At 41.8% G+C, this 19940-nt stretch overlaps 1 protein-coding gene across 1 annotated transcript in view; it reads right to left on the bottom strand.

Annotated features, from left to right (window-relative positions):
* The window catches only part of MYO9B (myosin IXB), a 1188949-nt gene that overhangs the window by 45773 nt on the left and 1123236 nt on the right, over nucleotides 1-19940 (bottom strand). Inside the window, exons 38-39 of the mRNA XM_044054768.1 lie at nucleotides 16200-16336; nucleotides 13405-13532 (exon numbers count right to left, since the gene is read on the bottom strand). Coding sequence (XP_043910703.1) covers nucleotides 13405-13532; nucleotides 16200-16336 — 265 coding nt within the window. The remainder of the gene's footprint in view (nucleotides 1-13404; nucleotides 13533-16199; nucleotides 16337-19940) is intronic.

Below are 19940 nucleotides of genomic sequence, written 5' to 3' on the forward strand. Positions count from 1 at the left end.
TAACTAAACCCAGAGGATTTCAAAGCCACAAGTGTCTGTATAAATACTTCTACACCCCACACAGAAACTGTAATATGCTTCATAAGGCGGATGGGGTTGTTGGAGGTGTGAGTGAGAGCCGTTGGCTCATGCAGACACCTGTTTTGGAGCCGCATTAAGTTGCAGACATTTCAGGCAGATTTGAAAAAGGAACTAACTACACAAGTAATGAAGCTGATTACTTGTTTAGCCATGTAGGAGCAACTTTGTCTGCAAGATATAGGAGAAACACCATAGCCCTTCTATAGACAGTACCCTAAAAGGCTGTAACCAGGAATTGGAACCAAGGACCATATGACTGAGAAGGTTCTCAAATGCAGGAAATTAAGGGGCAATAATTGACTGTGCCAAAAGGGAAGAACAGTAAACATCACAGGAAAAAATGGACACGGCAGCACAGGGTATACAGTACATTGCAGCAAGAAGAGAGTTGGTGGAAAAAGTTATGAGGTTACAGGTGGTCATGTGACACAAAATTAAAATAAATCATGTAGAAGTGTATTAACTTGAATAGATTCTAAATTTAACTATAAAGGAAGAAAAAAGAAAAAGGTGGGTGGGAAAGAAAAACAATAATGGGGGCTGATGATGTAAAAAATGTGCATACCTCTTTAAGGTGTTTTCTCAGGCCTTATTATTTATCTCATTGTATAAATTCAACTGGCAAATTATTAATAAAAGTGAAACAGAGAGCAACAACCTAAAGGCGGAGAAATGTAATACTGGAATGGTTACTACAATGCACTGAAGAACTAACCAGCCACTAGGGATCATTAACAAAAGAAGTGCACCATATATGAGGATTATACAAAGTCTGGAAGTTATGCTTCTATTTACTAATAAAAAGTATTGATTTGTTAAAAAATGACAATGTATGAAAATGTGGGAGAAATTTCACTTTAACACCACAAACTAGATTTTCTGCACTCAACATTAAAAAAATTTTTTAACGCAAATGTTCAAAGTTTATGTAAGAAAACTGGAGAACTGGAACTACTTACTGATTACAATGCATATAAGATCATAAAAATCTCAAACTGGGTGGAATATTACTTAAAATTTTAAGAAATTTGAAAACTTTGTTCACAACTGAGGTGTAGTTTCATCTGTTCATGACTCCAGTATCTACACTGGAAATCAAAGAGGAACACAGACATTAAAAGGTAATACTGAAAGATATTCAGCCAAGAGAAACTTTCAGAACTGTATTGGCCTACAGGAGTCCAGTCTTAGTGCTGAGTCTCACTACATTTTTATGGCTGGAAAATGTACTGGATAGAAGTCGCACTTTAATCCTAGGTGAATTACAATACAACAGACCTGGATACACTGCTTCTAAACATATATCATATTGCACTGATTTATTAGGTTCCCTAAACTTTAAACAACTGGCAATTATGCCCACTACGGTTAAAATAATATTTGACTTGACACTAGTTAATACTGAAGGCCTTAAGAACCTAAGCTTAAAACCTCCTTTAAGAAAATTAAATCATAACTCTACTGCATTTGTAGTAGTCACATATGATATGAATAAACTACACAAATTTAATCTTGTTAAAAGAATTAGACAGCTATTAACGGACAGTAAGGACAGAAGAAAGAAATTTAGACTGTGACTGGAATTTCTTTAAAGGTAAATGTAATCAAGACATTAGTAAGCTCAGTAGCATAGTAGGGACTAACTGCAAAGCTCCTTAACAGACATGTAGCTTTGTAAGATTCTAACAAAAAAGGAGAGTTTATAGAACATATAAAAGAAACCTTTCAGTAAAAAAAAAAAAAAATCTAAATATTTATACACCTTCACAAGAGAGCTTAAGCAAAGTATAACCTGGGCTAAGGTTAATGCTGAAAACACTTCAGCAAATATTAATATCAGCAAAATGATATACAAATGTCAATTCCCTACATAAGGTTTCTCTATGTCCTGGACCAATCACTAGTAATGGAAACACAGTATGTTTACCAGAAGAAGTATTTGAAGAATTTAATGATTACTTTGTTGGTCTTAGTGTTTCCGATGAAACAGGACTACGCACTGTCTCATGAAATGTATGAGTGAGTGTACTTTTATTTTGCAGGATGTTCATAAAGTTCTGGCTAGGGAAAACAGTTCATGGGTCATCTAATTAAGCTGATAACCAATGAAACAGTACACTGTCTCATGTAAACGTTTAATGGGATCCTACAGAAGGGCACTGTGGATTGAGTGAGACCTCACACTATCCCTACATATAAAGGAGAGAACCATCAATCAGTAAGTCTCAAATTATACATCCATTAGTTTGACCTCAGTAACTGGGAAATTTTTTAGCTGTCTATTACATTTGATAATGTATAACACAGTCCTGTTCTGGATGCTTCTCAATATGGATTAATGCCTTGGTATGCAACTTTTAAAAACCTGCCATTTTTTGAGACAAGTTGCCTGTTTGCTTGGACTTAGGTAAACACTGATAACTTATGTACGCAGATGTCAGCAAAGCATCTAAAACACTATTACAGACTGCAATTCTGAATAAGCTCAAACAGATAAAACCCAATTCTTATGTTATATGCAAGTCAGCATCTTTGCTAAAAGTTAAAGATCACCATGCTAAATAAAGGGTACAGTGTCAACTTGGAGAAAAGGTTGCAGCTGGTATACCCCAGGAATCTGTCTAGAGACCTGTTTTACCATTTAGTTTTCCTCTGATTTTGAAATATGCAGACAAATGTAAAATAGCTGTAATAGAAAAGTACAGTTTTGTACCTACCATAAATGTAGATGTCCGAGAGGTATGCATCTGCAGTCCTTACAAATGGGTTGTCCTGGCCTCAGGCAGCCCTTCGGTCGGCCGGATTCCAAAGTCTGGGTCTGGCCTCGGCTGATGTCGCACTTCACCCGACGTCATAGCTGCAGTTCAGCGGGTATAAAGGCATCGGCCAACGCCATCTTCCTCAGTGTTTCTTGCCCCAGATGCCAGGTGCCCTCTAGGAAGGCTAAATTTGGATAAAGGCAAATGTTTCCAAACAATAGAGAGCAAATAGAAATAAACATGTATATACATACATACAAACAAATACACCATAATAGATTCCCCCAGCTAGCTACAAGATGGGCAAATACCCTAGGAGTACCACAGAGGGGAAGGAGGGTGGGTAATCCTGACTGCAGATGCATACCTCTCGGACATCTACATTTATGGTAGGCACAAAACTGTACTATGTCTTTCAAGGATGCATCTGCAGTCCTTACAAATGGGTGGAATACCATAGCCAAACTGGGGGAGGAGGCACTAAGGAGGCAGTAAGAGTTTATGGTGTAGTTAAGATCCCTTGCAAAACAGCAGTGGCAAAACCTGCTCGGGATCTGGAGTATAAAGGCAGATTATAATGCTTGGCAAATGTATGCACGGAGCTCCAAGTAGCAGCCTCTAAAATGTCTTTGGTAGCCACTCCTCGTAAGAAAGCTGTAGTAGTGGCTGTAGCCCTTGTGGAATGAGGTCTGATGTTTTCTGGAGTTGCCTTTCCATGAAAAGAGTAACAAAATCTAATGCAATTTCCTATCCATTTTGAGATTGTTTGCTTTGAAATTGCTTTTCCTTCCATTCCTGTTGCATATGCTACCAGAAGCTGGTCAGTTTTTCTATAGTTCTTGGTTCTGTCCAGGTAGTAGCGCAATTGTCTGTGTACATCCAAGGTATGCAGCAATCTTTCCCCACTGTTCTGTGGGTTGGGGAAGAATGTTGGTAGGTGTATTGCTTGGTTTAAAGATACTCTGGAGACCACTTTTGGCATAAAGGTAGGATTAGTTCTCATGGACACTCTATCCTGATGGAAGATAAGGAAGGGCTGTACTGCCATTAATGCCTGTAATTCAGAAACTCTTCTAGCTGAAGTGATTGCAAGCAGGAATGCAGTCTTCCAAGATAAGTACTGTAATTCTGCTGTTGCTGCTGGTTCAAAAGGGGAGTGTTAACTTTTCTAACACAAAGTTCAAGTCCCATGTAGGCAATGGTGGTTTCCTTGGTGGTTTTACATTTTTAATTCCTCTGAGAAACTGTCTGAGTAGAGGTTGAGAAAAGACTGGAGGATCCATGTTGTATTCTGCTGAAATTGCTGATGCATGAATCTTAATGGAGGAGTAAGACAGACCATTGTGGAAAAGCTCTGCTAAATATTCCAGGATGTTAGCTATGTTTGCCAATGATGCATCTACTCCTTTTGTTGCACTCCAAATGAGATATCTTTTCCATTTTGCTGAATAAGTTTTTCTTGTTGAGGGTCTGCGAGCCTCCAAGATAATGTCTTTAACCCTTTGAGATAAATCAGGGTTATTTTGTCTTATGCAATGTTCCAGGCAGCCAGCTGCAGTGTTTTCAGGTTTGGATGCAGGGTTTTGAAGTTGTTCTGTGTTAACAGTAAGGGAACTAGGGGCAGAGGCCATATTTGTTCCCGAGACATGCTCCTCAGTAATGGGTACCAATGCTGCCTCGGCCAGTCTGGAGCTATCAGGATGATCCTTGGACGGTCTTCTTTGATCTTCAATAGCACCTTGTGCATCAAAGGAAGAGGTGGGAATGCATATGCTGTCAGGTTTTTCCAACTGAAAGATAGGGAGTCCACCTTCCAAGCAAGTGGGTGGTATGCCCTCGTGCAGAATTTTTTCAATTGGTGGTTGTGTGGGGATGCGAATAAGTCTATTTCTGTTAGTCCCCATTTCCCTGTAATGGATTTGAAGATATCTGGATGTAGCATCCATTCGTGGGCATCCGTGGTAGTTCTGCTTAGGATGTCTGCTAGTATATTTTCTTTTCCTGGTGCAAATATTGCTTGTAACTGAATGTTGAAGCTCAGGGCCACATTCCAGTGGTCCATTGCCATCCGGCATAGAGGGTATGAATGTGTGCCTCCCTGTTTGTTGATGTACCAGATAACTGTGGTGTTGTCCGTCCTTATCAGCAATTGACCCTGTCGAAGAAATGGTCTGAATGTCTGAATTGCCAGTTTTACTGCCAGCATCTCCTTTTGATTTATGTGCAGGTTCAGCTGGTCTTGAGTCCATAAGCCTTGTATGCACTTGTCCAGCATGTGTGCCCCCCAACCGAGGTCTGAGGCGTCCGTTGTGATAGTCTGGCTTGGTTGAGTGCTGTGGAAGGGCAGCCCTTTGTTCGATTGACAGGCCTGAGCCCACCATTGGAATTCTTGCTTCAGGCATGGAATTATTGGAATTTGGGTTTCTAGGCTGTGCTTGTGCTGAGACCACAAATTCCTTAGGTACCACTGTAACTTTCTCATATGTAGTCTGGCATGTGGAATCAATATTATGCAGGATGCCATGTAACCCAGGGCTTGCAGGACTTTCCTTGCTGTTAGCTGGTTCTGCTTTGTTAATGCCATGAAATAGAGAGGAAGGTGCTTCTGTTTTTCTGCTGTGAGGGATGCCATTTGATCTGATGTGTCCAGCTCTGCACCCAAGAATGTTATCCTTTGGGATGGCATCAGCCTTGACTTTTTTATATTGACTGTGTATCCCAGGGCTTGCAGTAGATGAATGACCTTTTCCAAATCTTTTTCTAATTTGTTTTTGTTGTCCGCTTGTAACAGGCAGTCGTCCAGGTAAGGATAAATTTGAATTCCCTGAAGCCTGCAATGAGCAATTACTGATGCCAGGCATTTCGTGAATACTCTGGGCGCAGTAGATAAGCCAAAGGGCAATGCTGAGAATTGATAATGCTCTGATCCTGCAAGAAATCTGAGGTATCTTCTGCAATTTGGTCGTATGGGGACGTGCAGGTATGCCTCCTTGAGATCTAGAGTTACCAGCCAAGACTTCTTGCCCAGCATGGGAAGAAGCTGCTGTAGGGTCAGCATTTTGAATTTTGGAACAATGAGGTATGTGTTTAGAGCGGACAGGTCAAGAATAGGCCTCCATTGGTTTTCTTTTCTTGGCACCAGGAAAAGTCTGGAGTAAAATCCTTGCCCTTGTTCCATAGATGGTACCCTTTCTATAGCTCTCATCCTTAGTAAGTGGTGGATTTGTTCTAGAGCTTTTGTCTTCTGATTTGGAGGTAGGTTTGGCATTCCTCTCTTCCTTGGTAGAGTATGGAAGTGAAACCTGTAACCTTGTTCTATTGTCTGTAAAATCCATTTGTCTCCTGTGATGTGATGCCAGTTTACTGAAAATAAGGCTAGCTTTCCGCCTAAGGGTGCTTCTAGTTGTTCCCTGGTAGGCGGTCTCAGAGCCAAGTCACTGTGATTGTCCTGTGGAAGCGGTGGTGGCTGGATCTGTGGCAGTACTTCGCTGGTTGTTAGGCTGCCACTGACGACCCCTGTAGGCACCTCTGGATTGACCCCTGCCTCTTGGGCGCCTATTCCTGCCTCTCTGAGCTCTGGAGGTGTCTGGAAAGGACCAATTCTTGGAAGGCCAGTTCCTACTAAACCTTGGTGGCTGGACCTGTAAGAAATCCTTGACTGTCTGGACAGATTTTGCTTTCTCTTCCACCTTCTTCAGCACCTGCTGTGCAGGGGAGCCAAACAAATTGAGCTTATCCATGGGAGCATCTAGGAGCGTTGATTTAACATGGTCTGGTAAGGACTGCTCTTTTAACCATGCATGCCTTCTGATCACTGTACCAGTCATAGCTGATCTAAAGGAAGCCTCCAGTGCATCATAGCTGCATTTTAAGGAATGATTACTGACCTGCTGAATGTTATGTACCATTTCCTGAACAGATTTTCTGTCTAATGGTTCAGAAGAGGACAGTTTTTTAGTTAACTGATCTAACATAAATTCCTGATACTGAATCATGTGGAATTGACAGCTTAAGGCCCTAGCCGAAAGAGTAGCAGAAGTGTAAACTTTTTTACCCCATCTCTCCAAGGCCCTAGATTCCCTTTCAGAGGGGAGGGGGTTTTTGGCAGAGGTAGCTGCTACAGCCTTGGGTCCCTGGGAGATGGTTTCAGGATCTGCAAAAGGAGCCTTATACAAATGATAATGTGTGTCCGGAACCCTGTAGTACCTGTCGGGCTTAGCAGGGGCCGGAGGAAGAGAATCAGGAGCAGTACAAGCATCATTAAATGCATCATCCACAACAGTGAGTACTGGGGGAATGGCTAAAGGCCTATGCTGTGGCAAATGCAAAAAGGTCCTAAGCCTTTTCCTAGAGTCTGTAAAATCCTGGCCCTGCCATTGAAATTGTTCCCTCATAGCATGCAACGTTTCCCCAAAAGAAAATTCCTCAGGCGGAGAGGCAGAAGGAATGGAGTCTTCTGCATCAGAGTCCTCATAAGGAGAATAAGGGCCCTCTGGAGGGTTTGTATTATCTGAATCATCAGAGGAATAATCTGAAGAAACTGGCTCAGGGGGCTCTGCTCTAGGCCTCTTCTCTGGAGGTGGGTGAGAGGCCCTGTCAGGGTGAGGTTGGGATCCCCGGATCAAAGAAATGAGGTCCTCTGCTAGACTAAGCATTTGAGAACTAGAGCTAGGCCTGTGAGAGGGGGTCTTAGCAGGCACAGTTTTTGTAGATTTTGCTGCTTTAGCCCTGGCAAAAGCCTTAATCGACATGGATGCAGGGGGCCTAGCAGCTCCACGTGCTGGAGTAGATATATCTAAAGGTATAGTATCAGATAAATCATGTGAACCTGCAAGAGCAGGTGGGATTTCAGTAGCAGATTCAGCCATGCTGGACGAGGCCTCGGTAGGAGGCAAGCTTTCGGCCGAAGGAAGAACCGTGGACTCTGTTTCAGCCGAAACCGAGACACTCGCGGTTGACTTAACCGTGGTTTCGGCCGAAACCGCGGACCGCGAGTGTCGGTCCTTTTCCTTGCGCTTTTTAGTTAATTGCGAAGTCGGAGTTTCCGACGGCATATTGTAAGCAAAAGCGGAGCCGAAAAACTCCTCAGCAAATTCCGACCGACGTCTAAGCGTCCGTCGGTTGAAAGAAGCACAGGCTAGACAAGCTGCTACGTCGTGGTCTGGGCCTAAACAAGGTAGGCAATAAGAGTGGAAATCTTTATGAGGTATTTGTTTCCCACAAGTTAAACAGTTATTCACTTTTTCTGACATCGGCTGAGGCAAGAAAGAGTCCCCAACGGGGTACTTAGCTTTTTAGAATTCTTCGGTAGTAGTAATCTCTGGTTCTGACCGACCGGCACTTGCGAACAGCTTCTGCTTCGGGCGCCACGCGGCAAGAAAGACTGAGGAAGATGGCGTCGGCTGATGCCTTTATACCCGTTGAACTGCAGCTATGACGTCGGGTGAAGTGCGACATCAGCCGAGGCCAGACTCAGACTTTGGAATCCGGCCGACCGAAGGGCTGCCTGAGGCCAGGACAACCCATTTGTAAGGACTGCAGATGCATCCTTGAAGGACATCTACAGATACGTAATTAAATAACTTTCTAAGGAGCATTACTAATTGGACTGCAAAAACAGGTTTAAGATTTAATGGCAAAAAAAGCAAAATTTAAAAATTATTGTGATTTGAGTAATATTACAATTATGCTTGGAAATCAACAGAAACAGTAGAAAAGATAAATGATGTGAGAAATGAGCTGACATTTAAACAACATATTTTTGATATAAATTCAACAGCAATGGGTGAGATCAGACTGCTATTCATGGCAACAGAATCAAGAGATCTCATAGTGCTGTGTGCACTACACAAGTCTATGTTCAGACCAATAACTGAGTGTAAATTGTTTTTTGTAAATTATCATATACATGATTTGTAAGAATTAGAATCTGTACAAAGATATTTACTAAAAATAAACTAATATGAAGAATTTAACACCAGACACTCCAAAAACTTGACCTATTCAGTACAAGATACAGTCAAAGTTAACGTCACGCAGAAAACCCTAATATTTTCACAGTTGCTCTACTACTAACATTTACTATATTTCATTATCAACCACCTTCCCCCTTTCTAACATTTTCATAGTTAAGCTTTCATCTCTTTTCATTAATTTGATTGCTAGAAATTGAAGGTAATATTACAGTATCTTTTTCATTTAATATCTATTTGCTATATACAAGCCTGTGTCTATTTCTAATGACTGTTCAACACTGTGTACACCTATACAAGCTATGTAGAGTGGATATAAAAAAAAAGTGTACACACCCCTGTTAAGTTGCCAGGTTTTTGTGATATAAAAACAAAAAAGAGACTACAATAAATTATTTCAAAACTTTTCCCACCTTTAATGTGACCTATAACCTGTACAATTTAATTGAAAACCAAACTAATTTGTTGAGGGAAAAATATAAAAAATAAAAAACATACAATAAGCTAGTTACACAAGTGTGCACACCTTTAAACTAATACTTTGTTAAAGCACCTTTATGTATAAAGAAACATCCCTTCCATGAGAAAGAGAAAGAAAAAGCATCCACCTTCCAAACTTGAGGATGAGGGACCCTAGCACAAAAAAGAGGAAATTGTTCAAGGAGGAGTCAAAGAGGTCCATTTACTGAGTACCCCACCAGTGAACTAGATATCCAGGAACATCTCCCTGGGAAGCATCCATTCTTGTGATTGTGTCATGGATCTGCCTGATGCATCTGCCACAGAATTCAGAGTAGACAGGAGGCACACAGTATAGAGAGTTCACTTTGTAATGGACAGCTAGTTACCATGCTTTTATGGCTAACTGACAAAAGGCAAAATTTTGCGCACCCCCCCGCTTATGTATCAAAGGACCACAGTATTGCCCGTAAATATCCTGAGTGGTCCTGGCAGGAATAGAAGATGAAAGGTCTGCAAGGCCAGAATCAGAGCCCTCATCTCTCTGACGTTGATGTGTTCCCTCTATTGAGTGGGAGATCAAAGACCCTGAACATACCTGGAGGCAAAAGCTACTCCCCAACATAAGTCTGAGGGTTCTCTAAAGAGCTGCTGAGCTGGTTGGGGTACCTGAAGTGGAAGGCCTGGGTTCTGACTGAATTGCTGCATCCATCAAAGCAATTCTGTTTTCAGGCAGGGAAGAGGAGGAATCAGGGCATCTAAGGGATGAGCATGCTTGGACCATGTATCATTTTGCAAAAGGCTGCATGGGGATAGTGGAGGCCATAAACCCCAGTAGTCTCAGAAATTCTCTGGCCGTGATGGAAGGAAGAGACAGAAGGGGCTCCATGAAACCCCTTAGAGAGAGGGCTTTTTCTGAAGGCAGGAAAACCATCATCAAACCCATTCAGAAGCTGCAGCTCAGAAAAATGAAATCCTGGGTAGGGTTTAGACTTGATTTTTTGAAATTTACTGAAAATCTCAGGCCCTGCATAAAGGGAATAGCTAGGGCAAGGTGTTATTTTAATAGGTCTGGGCTGCTGGCAATAAAGAGCAGGTCGTCCAAGTAGGGGTAAACCTGAAGCCCTTTTACCCTTCGGTAGGTAATTGCTGGTGCTAGGCACTTTGTAAATACCCTTGGAGCAGTGGAGAGACCAAAAGGGAAGTCAGAGAACTGAAAGTACAAAGAACCCACCGAGAAATGCAAAAACTTCCTGAACTGAGAATGAATACGGATATGCAGGTAGCCATCCTTGAGATCCAGAGAAGCTAGTAAGGACTGAGGAGGGATCAGGGGAAGAAGAGACTGCAGAGACAGAATCCTGAAAGAAATCATCACCATGAAGATATTTAATAGGGAGAGGGTCCAGGATAGGTCTCCAAGGACCATCTTTTCTTGGAACAAGAACATCCTGGAGTAGAACCCCTTTCTCTGTTGGTCTGGAGAGATAACCTGAATGGTGCCTTGGTCTGAGAGTTGAGAAAGCAACAAGGGAAACAGATGAAGTTGGCTGGATGGGGTTGACATAACCCCTGGAAGGTAGGAAGAGTCTTCCAAGTCATAAAGTATCCATTTTGAATGATGGAAATGACCCAGAAAAGCCCTGAGTGATTTCCATCTAGTGTGAAAGGGAAGGACAGAGGCAAAGAGATAAGGGAGTATGACTTTGAAGAAGCACTTGGTCGTCAGAGAGAACTTGGTCTGGGGCTGAATGGTCTGCTGAGGAGCAAGGCCAGAAGCAGCAGACTTTGACTGTGGTGGTCTCCTGGAAGACTACTTCTGCCTATGTCCACTTGAGATAGAAGCAGAAGAGTGAGCAGGCCTTCTGACATTTTCCTATAGAGTTCAGGGACTGGGAAACAAGCAAGCATTTCAAATCCTGGAACTCTTTACCCTTTTCTTTAAAGGATTTAAAAAGCTAAGTGGTTGTTTTGCTAGAAAGGGCTGAGTTATCCAAAGGATCATCAAGCAATTTGGCCTTTATGTCATCAAGAAGTGACTGAAGGCGTAACCAAGAATGCCTTCTGAGTTCAGATGCAGAAGGTGCTGCCCTGGAAGATGCCTCCACAGCACCATAACTACATATGATTGAATGTCTTGGTACTTGGGAGGAAGCAGACAGAAGAGTAAGAATGTGTGATTTAGCCTCTGAATCAGGTAATTGAGCAAGAAGCTGGGAAGCCTGAGAAAGTAGGGCCAGACAGTACCTAGACTTGTGTGTCTGTCAATTAATAGCTCTAACTGCTAAGGTGGACGAGGTATAAATCTTCTTCCCCAATCTTTCCAAAATCTTGCTTTCCATGTCAGAAGGAAGGAGCTCTGCGGAAGGTGACATGCAAGAAGATTTGTCAGACATAATGTAGACCACAGCAGGGTCAGCAGGAGGACATTAAAAAAAATAATCATCAGGGACCATATAAAACCTGTCAGGTCTTTTAAGGGCAGGGGGCCTGGGAGTCTGGGTTTTTATAGGATGATACAAAAGCATTTAAGAAAGCTGGAAGCAGTGGTGGAACTGCTGAGGGAGCAGGGGCTTCCAACTGGAGAAGATCATAGTATCTTTTATGTTCCTTTAACATTTGATAAGAATCCCATTTAAAGAATTCCCTCATCTTACTAACAGTTTCCCCAAAGGAAAGCTCTTCCAAAGGGAAATCACCCCCATTAGACTCTTACTCTGGAGAGGCATATTCCAGAGGAGAAAGTATCTGAGTGGAGTATGCTATGAAATCTTCATCCAAAGAAGGATCCTCAGAGTCTGAATCAGGAATCTGATACTCAGCAGCTTGTGCAGAAGGGGATACCTGAGACCCAGATGACAATACTAGAGACAAGCAGAAGGCAGGCAAGGGAATAGTGGAAGCAGAAGCTGCAGGCCTCAAAATCATCAAGCATTTAATGAGACCCTGTGGAAAAGGCATCCCAGTCCAACGGAGGGATGCAAGGGACAGCGGAATGTTTTGTTTTCTGCTGCTTCTTAGCAGGTTTTGTCTTGAGAATGCCCAGACGTAGGCCTTACGTCCGAGACTTCTTTAGACTGAGGGGCAGGAGCGGGTCCCGAGTCCTCTAAAACAAGAAACTGCGGTTCCACCAAGTCAGCCAAACCAGATGTCAGCATGGCCACGGACATGCTAAGATCCACCCCACTGACTGCTTTCCCTGAGGTACCCACTGAAAAAGCATACCCTACCACAGAGTGTACCACCAGGTTATCACCAACCTCAAGGGGTACGTCAGAGGAAATAGGCGCAGCTGAAGAGCATTCTGGCCTAACTTTGCTATCCTTCCTCTACAAAGACAGCTCAGCCGAAGGACTGCCGAAGCCCTCCATCACATCCCTTGCCAGATGTTTAAGTCTCTGATTTTCTAGGTAAAGACAAAGCCGACAAATGACTGACTATGCAACGTCTTAGGCACAAAGGCTTGAAAGACCAAACAGGAACAATGGTCACGAGTAGGCCCCTACACAGAACAAGCAAAGCTCGTGACTATCCTTACGTGGAATTCACTTTCCACACCTACACTTGCCCTTCCTGGATGACTAACAACAAGAGGCAGTAGCAATTAAATAAATTCCCTACAGGGAACTTATCTGAAGCTGGAAGGCGAACCAACGATATCCGAATGTAACTGAATGCAAGAGTCAACCTTTTCTGAATGGCAGTGAAAACGTTCCGGGGATGGTACGTGTGGATGACCCTTTTAAGGCTGAGGTACTGGCAGCGGCAATAAGCTTTTGTATAATGGCCATACTTCAGGTCACTTGGTGGAATACAACCTCATATTAAAGAATACTGCAACATTGAATTTCTATCTAAAGCTCTTTATCAACTTTAGTAAAAGTATTCATACCCAACATGCTTTTCCTGGTAAGTAAAGACTGCAACTCACAATCTAAACAGATTAAAATAAACAATGATACTTGTACAACTAGGACAAAATGCACAAAACAGTTACTACTGGGATACTGTAATGTATTTGTAGGGATTACAACTGGTGAAATTATTAATCTGGCAAAATCATACCCTGTACACAAAATCCTCTCTTAAAAAAATGTAGAATAAAAGCTGGAGCACTTTACCTTAATACTGACCTTCGGAATCCAGTTCACATGTTCGAATATCGAGCAGACTTTCTGTACTAACAGACGCCTCAGAGTCCATATTCTCCTCATCTGAGCCACGCTGGTCTAACTCTGGTAATCGATAAGTTATATCTTCCCTGCAAAAAGCAAAAAAAAAAAAGTTAACTAAATATGCCATAAAATCAAGTGAGCTGTATAGGATGAGCACAGTTAACCAAAATGTACAGCACTAAATGAAAAAGTATGTTCTCTGTAACTGGATCTTGAGTTCTTCTGAATGGTGTCACAGCAGTGTACTGTGAACTCGAATCAAAAAGCAATTAATGGAACCACCATTTCTTAAGAGAGTTCACTTTGCTGCTGCTAAGGATTCTAAGGATCTCCTGCACACAGCTGGTTTATGACCAGGAAGTGAAGAAGATTACCTGGGACCACCAGAGGTCAATGTCTTTACCGAGTAGAAAGCTAGGGGAAACAGGACAAACCACTTCTTTTTTCTGCAGTATGAACAAATTAGATTCACCATCCAATAATCCCAAGGTCTAGGGATTTGCTGCACCCCCAAATCTGGTAATGTACAGCAGTGACATAAATCAGACGTCAACAGTGTACCACTGTCGATGACCTAGGCAGTGCCTTTCACGCCCAGTACCACAACAAGGTAGTCAAGTAATGGAGTTTTCTTCTTCGTTGTAGAAGGCAACTCAAGAGAAAATGTTCCCTGGTCTACTAATGCTGCCTTAAAAACTGAATGTTTAAGGTAAAACCCTGTGATATTTTCAAATGCAGATAACCCTAGCAGACACCTTCTATAACGAAACTCACCAGAAGTTAGTGTGGAGCAATGCAGTGTTGTTCACCATGGCTTAAGGTAACAGAGAAAATGGTCCCTGGTTTACCACAGATGCTATGAAATATGAATGTGTATGACAAAGGTCTGTTTTTTTTTTCCTGCTTCTTTTGTACTGATCGTTGCTGCTTCAATATGACAGGCAGCACTTAAGCCTGATTCAACATTCAAAAAACAGATAAGGCAGTAATTTTAATTTTCGGCTTCCCTTCCTACTACTTAGTTCACACAAGCCCCCTAAATCCTACCTGTATCTCAGACTGATCTGCATAATTTTTCAGGCAAAGCCCTGTATCAGAATACATTTTTAGATAATATAAGCCATATACAGGAGGTACAGTTTGACTGACATTTATACAATGCAAAGCAGCCAAATAAAGCACTTCTCTTCAACTTATGTGGTGGTCTGTGGCTTTAGTTGGTGAATAGGACATTATTTCCCAAGAGAGACATGGGTGGCCATCCTTCTAATGCACAGCATAGCAAAGTAAAACAAAAATATGCATTTCATGAAAAGCTTGACTATATGTTGTTTTATATACTCAGCACTACTGGTGCTAAGACAAGGGATATAAAAACTGGCTTAGCTGATGAGACTGCAAAATCAATCAAACGGGACCACAGTCGGTGCCACAAATTATGTAGTATAAAGATTAATTTAGATTTTATTTCTTCCTCAGTATCTTCACTATTCATACATTAATTCCATTGCTCATATTCCGTTGGCAGAAAGCAAGGGCTATATCCAACTTATCTACCTATTAAAATGTCTCTAGCATTCAGCTGCTGCGTCTTCATTCCTAAAACTTTTCTCATCCATTCCATACATCCCTGAAAGTCAAATGATTCTGAAACTTGCTTTCAACTACCCACCCCTTGGAACGCAAATCATCCAGCAAACTGGCTTCCAGCTACCCACTCTGGCAGTTTGCTCTAAAAGTCCACCATTTATTTTCTTGACAAAAACAATTTCCTCAGACCCAGGATTAAACCTATACCAGCCACCTATTTCTGGTTCTTTTTCTACCTGTCTTTTTTTAAATTAAATTAGTTATAGCCCTTGGCAATCCCCCATCTTATTTTGAGTCACACACTCAGCTTCTCTTCACTAAATACGAGTCTAGTTACTATAATCACTAAGTGTACGACTTCCTCTTCACCTCCCCACACCAAGGCCTAAGACTACTGCTGGTCCTTCCCTTGACCCCAACTATCTGATGTCTAAGCCCCTGCCTGGTCTCCAAAACAGTACTTAGCACTCCACCTGTGACCTTCTAGTGCATACAAGGAAATGAAGATGGCTTCCCAATCTTTGGGGTCTAACTCGCATAGTATGCAGCCCAACCTCTTGTTGGCTGTACAGCAGCTTTTACTGTCTAAGCTCTGTGATCTAGGGCAGATGGTATCAGCATTTCCAGGTGTTTAGCTCTGTGCTACCCTTCCGCACTTCATTCTAACTTCTGCATAAGAAACAGTATATAGTACCTATTCCTGCAGCTAGACACAAGCTGTACTGCTGATCACTGCACTAACTTGATGGTATTCTGTTTTCACAAACTTCCTTTTCATTTGTTTTCCTCTCTCATATCCATACAAGTGTTGCATCCTAGTGCTGCCAATTTCAACCCTCAATAAAAGGAAGGAACCTGCCTGGCTCGAAGATGAGTCATTAAAATAAGTAGTGTGGTCCACCCATTACCTGTAACTTAATCTTTACAAAAATTGTAGTGGCCTTAGTCAAAGCAAAAAAAAAAAAAATAAAGATCCCTGGCACAGCTTTGCAGGTTCATTTCTGAACATAACTTACCATAGCATTTTGGCATAACGACACTAATGTAGTCCAAAGCAATGCAGTCTTTTAAAATTTTTTTAAGGTCACTGTTCATGTTGCATGCTAGCAAATATCAGCCATTTACTTTTTAATTCACTTTTAGAAAATTACATATTAACTCACTTTTCTTCCTTTATAGACTTTATACGTTCGATAAGAATTTTCTTTTCTTGATCCACTTCAGAATCGGACTGGTCTTCCTCAGGCAAGGGACTCAGTTCAGGTGAGCCCTTGTCAAGTGACTCCTTTAAACTCTTACTCTGCAAACAGAAGAAACACACATTGTAAAAGTTTGACATTTAATAGCAATACATTTCAATTTAAAACTTTGGGCCACCAAGACAAAAATTACTACCAGACGAAGTCCATCAAGGTGGCTTCCTCAGGAATAAAATATATACTCTTAAGCCTTTTTATAAACTCTCCCCAAAGTCTTTCTATCACATACATTGTAGCCACATTGCTGTGTTGACGTATCCTTCACTCGGCCTCTGATTTCAAAAATACTTCCAAAGACAGACAACAAAAGTTAGAGTAATTATACCAAATTTACTCTATCAAAAGTCTCAGCATGCAGAAAGTTACAAAAAAAACTACAGCGGTGTAATCATGTGTAAGATATCAACAGATAATCTTTCACTTTTTAAACAGATGAGTAGGATACAACTGAGAACAGCTGATCCAAACACACCCGTCCTCAGACATAACCCAGGTAAAATACATAAAAAGCAAGCACTGGATAATGTTGAAAGTTGTCATGCAATGGGGCATTAACGTCTGATGCACAGTCAAAAATGATCAAGGAAGCAGCATATGGCATTTTGGTTTTGATAAAAAAATGAACTGCTTTTAAAAGTGCTGTCAAAAATACTATAAATCAAAAGAAACTGATTTTACCTGAGAAATATCACAAGGAAATAAAATTCAACATTTTTTCAAAAAGTCAATTACAGTGACTTTACAACAGCAGTCAAAACAGCTAAGCAAACAACTGAAATTATTTTTACTCGAGAGGTATAAAAGGGCCCCACAAAATGGTAAAGTTTGCCAATGAATTAATGCAGGACGTGTTACAAATATGCAACTTCTAGAAGATGGGAATGAGATCTGTTCCATGGAATGTAAATGGATTAAACAAGCTAATTAAGAACAGAACACGTACCTATTTATGAAAGCCTGAACTTAAATGGTATTAAGCATGCATCAAACTCCTGTCACACTGCGTGAAAACAATTGTAGAATGTGACTGATATGCAGAGCAGTAGAAAATATGGGGGATGGACAGTTTGGATTCAGATCAGTACACAGTACAACTGACAATTTCTGCAGTGAGACTCATGGTGGAGAGAAAGAAGTCAACTTGGCACTCCTAGACTTGCAGGAAGTATATGACATGGTCCCATGAAAGCTCATTTGGGCAGTCTTGCCATGGTTTGAAGTCCCAGAAACATTGGCAAAATAAGTTCAAGCTACGAACAAGGCCCCTAAGAAAAGTGCAGTGTTCAGATTTACAAGAGGGATTTTCAGTGGGAGTGAGTGTGTCTGAGTTCAGTTAAGAGCCCACTCCTGTTCATACTGATAATGGACTAAACCAGCAAATGTGAGGGGAACTGTTTGCAGACAAAATGGTACTATAGACGGTAGAGTTGTGTAAGAACTTACCATAACAGTTGATAACTGATCCATCACTGTTGCGGTGTTACTGATAAGTGGTACATCCCACCAGAGGTGCACACATGTCTGGCTAGGATACCAAAGCCTAGATTCCTACCTCTCACACCATACATCCAACATCTGACTAAAGAGTGCCACGGCTGTGGGCTACATAATATAATATAGAACACAAAACATATACCTCCAAACAAAAGCAAACTTACCAAAAAGTCTTAAAGATAGTAACAGAAATGAGAGGTATAGTTAAAGAAAAACAGGGGGCTGGAGGGAGGGTAACCAGGACTACAACAGTGAATACACTCGAACATCTACATTTATGGTAAGTGTACACAACTGTACTATGTTCTTTGTGTTTCACTGTTGCAGTCATTACATTTGGGTAGAATCCCAAAGCTATGATTGGGAGGGTGGCTTTATACAGCATTAGAACAGCTATAAGGCCCTGCAGGACAGCAGTGGCAAAGCCAGCTCTGGATTTAGAGAAGAGAGATAAATGGTAATGTTTGGTTAATGTATGAACTGAGCTCCAGGTAGCAGCTTCTAGAATGTCTTTGGTAGGAACCCCTCTGAGAAAGGCTGCAGAAGTAGATGCAGCCTTGGTGGAATGAGATCTGATCCCCTTGGGGACAGGTTTACCATGGTGCATATAGCAGAAACGAATACAATGGCTTATCCATTTGGAAATAGTCTGCTTTGAAATAGCCTTTCCCTCTACCCCGGCAGCAAATGCCATCAATAGTTGTTCGGTTTTTCTTAGAGATTTTGTCCTGTTTAAGCAGAATCTTAGTTGTCTGTGTACATCCAATGAATGCTGAATCCGCTCACCCTTGTTCTGTGGATTTGGGAAAAAAAAGTTGGCAGATGAATGGTCTGATTAAGAGCCACACTAGATACCACCTTAGGCATAAAGGATGGATTGGTCCTGACAGCCACCCTGTCCGGGTAAAAAATAATGAAAGGCTCCACTGCCATTAGAGCATGTAGTTCTGAAATCCTTCTAGCTGAAGTGTCTGCTAAAAGAAAAGCTGTTTTCCAAGACAGAAATTTTAGGTCTGCAGTAGCAGCTGGCTCAAAAGGAGGTAGAGTGATTTCTTCCAAAACAAAATTGAGGTCCCATGCAGGGGTTGGTGCTCTCCTGGGAGGTCTTACATTTTTGGCCCCTCTGAGATATTGCTTCAGCAGAGGATGAGAAAAAAGGGGAGGCTATGTTGTAATGAGCTGAAATGGCAGAGGCATGGATTTTTATGGAAGAGAAAGATAGGCCCTTGTGAAGCATCTCAGTTAAGTATTGCAGAATCTGAGGAATAGTGGGCATTGCTGTGCTTATTCCTTGTGCTTGGTTCCAGGCACAGAATCTTTTCCATTTGTCAGCATAATATTTTCTAGTACTAGGTCTTCTAGCCTCCAAAATGACATCCATCACAGGTTTGCCGAGAGATATAAAGGGTGAAATTAGTTGATTAGCCACGCTGCAAGATTTAAAGTTTGGAGCTGAGTGTGCAGAATTTGGTAGTTCTGCTGAGACAGTAGGTAAGGTGTCTGAGGCAGGTGCCACGGAGGAAGGTGCGACACTGCACAGGAGCGGGTACCAGTGTTGGCAAGGCCAGTCTGGAGCAATAAGAATCATTTTTGGTTTGTCCTGTCAGACCTTTAGTAGGACTTTGGAGAGCAGAGGCAGAGGGGGAAAGGCATAGACTGATAGGCTTTTCCAGCTGAAGGACAGAGCATCCACTTTCCAAGATTTTTTGTGATGAATTCTTGGGCAGAATTTGTCCAAGTGACAGTTTTGGGGTGAGGCAGAAAGATCCATGTCTGGGCTCCCCCATTTGCGTGTCAACATGCTGAAAGTTTGTGGTTCCAGTTTCCATTTGTGTGGGTCCATAAGATTTCTGATTAGTTCGACTGCCAGAGTATTTTGCTGTCCTGGCAGGAATTGAGCTTGTAGATGTATTTGATAAGTCAATGCCGTGTTCCACAATGCCATGGCAAGTCTGCAAAGGGGATAGGAATGTGTACCCTCCTGCTTATGTACCACATGACTGTGGTGTTGTCTGTCTATCAGTAGTTGTCCTGGATGAAGGTAGTCCTTGAAGGCTGTCAGAGCATTCTGTACAGCTAGCATATCTTTCTGATTGATATGCAGGTGCATTTGATTTGGGCTCCATTTGCCCTGAATGCATCTCCCTGCCA

This window comes from Protopterus annectens, chromosome 13.part0 (assembly GCF_019279795.1).
Source record: "Protopterus annectens isolate FY-2018-M chromosome 13.part0, PAN1.0, whole genome shotgun sequence".
Classification (NCBI taxonomy): domain Eukaryota; kingdom Metazoa; phylum Chordata; order Ceratodontiformes; family Protopteridae; genus Protopterus; species Protopterus annectens.